Source organism: Microtus ochrogaster, chromosome 6 (genome assembly GCF_000317375.1).
Source record: "Microtus ochrogaster isolate Prairie Vole_2 chromosome 6, MicOch1.0, whole genome shotgun sequence".
Lineage (NCBI taxonomy): Eukaryota > Metazoa > Chordata > Mammalia > Rodentia > Cricetidae > Microtus > Microtus ochrogaster.
In genome coordinates this window covers 40731620-40735922 of record NC_022013.1, presented here as the reverse complement: position 1 = coordinate 40735922, position 4303 = coordinate 40731620, and the positions used below count along the sequence as shown (strand labels likewise).

The following is a 4303-nucleotide window of genomic DNA, read 5'->3' as shown; positions in this document are numbered from 1 at the left end:
CTTCTTTTTCAAGAAAGGATTTCTCTGTAGCTTTGGTCCCTGTCCTGGAACTAGGTCTTGTAGACCAGGCTGGCCTCAAACTCACAGAGATTCACCTGCCTCTGCCTCCAGAGTGCTGAGATTAAAGGTGTGTGCCACCACCGGGCTTGTTTCCACCTTTTCACATGTAAACAATCAATCTTAAATTTCCACTCCCTCCCCCCTTCTCTGTGGAGCAGGGCTGGCTCCAGTTAATTCAGCCTGGCTATGGTTCTCATTACACAAGCAATGCCTATTTCTGGGGTCTATATCAGAAGGATAAATTTTTAAAGGAGCCACAGTAGAAGCTGTGTGGATGATTCTTTAAATTCAAGTCACCGGTGAGGTTGCTCTGGTCACGTCACTCACCAGCAGGGCACACAAGACACAGGCTGCAGACATCAGATGGGTACTGAGCGGCGTATACTCCAGCCACGTGGCCACCCATGGAGGTGCCTATCAGGTGAAAGGGCTTTTTGTTCAGCTTAAGGCACTCTACAAACTAGGAGAAATGAAAAGGAAGCATGGTTACGGCTGAGACACTGCAGAGCAGAGATGCCTCCCCTCAGTAAAATTGAACACTCCGCTGGCTCCGACACGATCACACCCAGTATCTAGTACTGTAACGGATTTATAGTTTGCTTTACAGGGCGCATATGGCTGTAGGGTCATTTATAAATATAAAATCAAACAACAAGGGTCCCCTTATTAAGTCATAAACTGTTCTGTAAAAGGTCAAGGCAGCAGTGCTTTTTTCCTATGGTTCATCTGGTCTCTGTTGTTACTACTCAGCTCAGCTGCTGGGTCACAAAGGCTGCCAGAGACAATACATACCTCAGTAAGCAAAAGTAGGTGGCAGCTCTGGAGCCATAGTTTGATGGCTCCTGCTTCATTTGAAGCCCTCTCTGACTAGACATCTGTCCAATCAACAATCTATACATTTGTCCCTCACTGGAAAGATATTACTGGGTATTTGTTATTTACAAGGAACTATGGTTAGCTGCTGAGGATACAGCAAAGACCCAGACAGTAAGCCCTAGTTAAAATATATAGTTTAATAGTGGAGGCAGAAATTATCAACTAAATATCCTTATTTTGAAAAAAAAAATCAATGTGAACCTGAAACTAACTATTCTGTTAAGAAAGGGCTCATGGGTGATCATAATCTTAAGCCAGAGATAGATACTAAAATACAGCAAAATGCAAAGATTCTACCCCTACCAAACAAGCGGAAAAATAGACCTCCACAGGGGAACTCTAAATGCCTTTTCAGAGGGCTGAGAAACTGCCCAGATTACATTTCTTCATGTACGAATCGCAAGGGATGTAACCCCGTGGGTAGAGTGCTTGGTTAGCATGCACGAATTCCTTAATTTGTACTTGATTCCCAGCACCACAAATAACACTCCTGGTAGCACATTGCTGTAAGCATTGCTCTTGGGAAGTGGAGGCAGGAAAATCAGAAGTTCAAGGCAACCTTCCACTACATGACACCCTATTTCAAAACAAAAAAGTGCAATAGGCTTAAAGGAAATAGATCTGTAACAAGTTCAGGCTCTCCTGAACAGATCAAAGATATCCCTAGGCTACCAATTTGTTTGCAATCGCTTGGAGACAGAATGTGCTACAGCGTGGCTATGAGCCAGTGTGCAACTCTTGCCTGCTTTCCATATGTGAGAAGATACAATCTAGGCAGTTCGAGTAAAGCCTCTGGCTTACCTGGTGTACCCTCTTAACTTGCCCATCTATGGACAGGTCATCCAGGGAGGAGCGGGTGGTACCTTCATGGCCAGGCATGTCCACGCAGACCAAGTGCAGGTTCTTCGGAAGGAACTGAAGACCCAGACAGTCAGTATGTGATCTAGGAAAACACATCTGCCCATTTCTCTGGTGAGATAGCAGCTGCCCTCTACCCAGTGACCCAGAGAGTCACTGAAATTATGTTTCTGATCCTCCACATGTCTTCCGTGATATATGTGAATAAGTATCAACAGAGCCTCATATGGAGGAGGAGAGGAACTCAGGAATGGCACACAGATGAAGAGAGGCTCAGTGGGTGACTGGAGAGAGGATGCAAAAGTCAGGCTAGCAGGCTTACATCTTGCACTTAATTTTTTTTTAATATTTGCCATTATGTTTTAAGTATCAATTCTCTCCTTCCACCTTTATGTGGGTTCCAGAGATCAAACTCAGTTTACCAGGCTTGCATGGCAAGTGCTTTTCCCTCTAAGCCAACATCTTAAAACTTCTTAATACTGTTTGCTCAGTGCTACTTCTTTTCCTTCCCACGCCATACTTCCTCCAGCCATGTGGCTATTTGTCTTGGAACCAGAGGAGATGGTTCCCAGAGCCTTGAGCAGTTCCCAGAGACCAGAGTCAAAGGAGCAATGCTTTTCCCCAAAGCCATAAGGCTGGTTTCAACTTTCTTTTATTTCTTCATCAAGACCTAATTCTTGAGATGATTATTCTCCCAAATCACCTTTTTCCTCTGTTTAAAAGATGCACTGACTTTTAGCCCTGAGTCTGAAAACATACCAAGGATGTTTAACGAAGGAGGGACAAAAAGGATTAAAGGCTTGAAAATGGCTGTCCTCATGGTGGCATCTGGAAAGAGCACAAGTAACCCAATGGCACATGCGCTTTCCCTTCTTTTTTTTTTTCTTCTAAATATTTATTTATTTATTTATTTAGTATACAATATTCTGTCTGTGTGCATGTCTGCAGGCCAGAAGAGGGCACCAGACCTCTTTACAGATGGTTGCGAGCCACCATGTGGATGCCGGGAATTGAACTCAGGACCTTTGGAAGAGCAGGCAATGCTCTTAACCACTGAGCCATCTCTCCAGCCCCCTGCGCTTTCCCTTCTAGTGACACTCATGATCTCTTAGAAGTTGTCCTATTTGAAGTAGGATGCTGCTTTCTCGAGACAAATGCCAGCCTCAGTTCCACCCTCCAGCAGCTAGCTAGTCACTCTCCCAAAATACAGTGAGAGGCAACGCAAGTCAACAGCACAAAAATGACTTGGAAAAGGAGTCTGAAAAGCTGCCAGATCAAGACCATCTCTCTAAATGATTAAGGAAAGAAAAAAGAACAAATAGCAGAAGGATGAGGAGTTTGGGGGCAGGCAGGGAAAGGAGAGGAATGCGTAAGAACAAACACTTGGGAAAGGCTCAGGCTTGAGCATCATGTCACGGCAGTCCTGAGATGGAGCGTTCTAACACCACCACCCCTCCCCCTGCCTAAAAATATCTCCACGGTGAGAAGATTCCAAAGACAGTTTCAAAAATACTATTCAATCAGGCCGGGCGGTGGTGGCTCACACCTTTAATCCCAGCATTCAGGAGGCAGAGGCAGGCGGGTCTCTGTGAGTTCAAGGCCAGCCTGGTCTACAAGAGCTAGTTCCAGGACAGGCACCAGAGCTACAGAGAAACCCTGTCTCGAAAAAAAACAAAACAAAAAATCCTACTCAGTCAATTCTGTAACACAAAAAAAGGCCTGAGCAATGTACTTTGTTAATTTTAAGATGAATTTGAACTGTGCTCCCACCCCTTTCCTTTTAAGACAGAAGAGTCTGGGAGTGTACCTTGACCACGCTGAGCCACATATCCTTGTGTGCAGAGAAACCATGCAGCATGAGGATGGACGGCTTGTGTCCTGGCCTGCCCCGGAAGGAATAACAGAACTGATAGTCCTCATGGTGCACATAGCGGACTTGCATACCCAGTGTCCTCCGCCAGTACCTACGGTGAAGAAAGGCAAGACACAAGCGTGTTCAGGGAGTGACTTCGGGAGGGGCACAGGTCCTCTCTAGAGAGTCTACTTGGTGGCGACGCAGATGCTTCTCCCAGCTCTTGTCCCTTACTTCTCCCTCAAGGAGCACTAAGAGGAGAAGTATGTCACATGTGTTTGGAAAGCAGAAGGGTAGCAGGGTGTGTATGTGTTTGTGTGTGTGTGTGGGGGGGTGATGATGGATGAACAGGAGAGAATAATAGGATCAGTATGCATTACATACATGCATGGAAATATCATCATAAAACTCATTATGCTGCGCAGTTAATATATGGTAATACAGAAATGGGAAAACGAAAAGTCATAAAGAACTAGCACCTGAATGAAAAACAAAACAAACAACAGGACACCACACACAACCCCTTCTGTTGCAGCTCTCAAAGCTCAATGAAAAACAATCGGAGCCGGGCGATGGTGGCGCACGCCTTTAATCCCAGCACTTGGGAGGCAGAGGCAGGCGGATCTCTGTGAGTTCGAGACCAGCCTGGTCTACAGA

At 45.5% G+C, this 4303-nt stretch overlaps 1 protein-coding gene across 4 annotated transcripts in view; it reads right to left on the bottom strand.

The window, feature by feature from the left end:
• Abhd6 (abhydrolase domain containing 6) overlaps positions 1 to 4303 on the bottom strand; it is a 46437-nt gene that overhangs the window by 9670 nt on the left and 32464 nt on the right. For all 4 annotated transcript variants that reach the window (XM_005348508.3, XM_013346870.2, XM_005348509.3 and 1 more), the window contains 3 exons: positions 3602 to 3758; positions 1738 to 1851; positions 388 to 520 (listed from right to left, as the gene is read on the bottom strand). In XM_005348508.3, coding sequence (XP_005348565.1) covers positions 388 to 520; positions 1738 to 1851; positions 3602 to 3758 — 404 coding nt within the window. The remainder of the gene's footprint in view (positions 1 to 387; positions 521 to 1737; positions 1852 to 3601; positions 3759 to 4303) is intronic.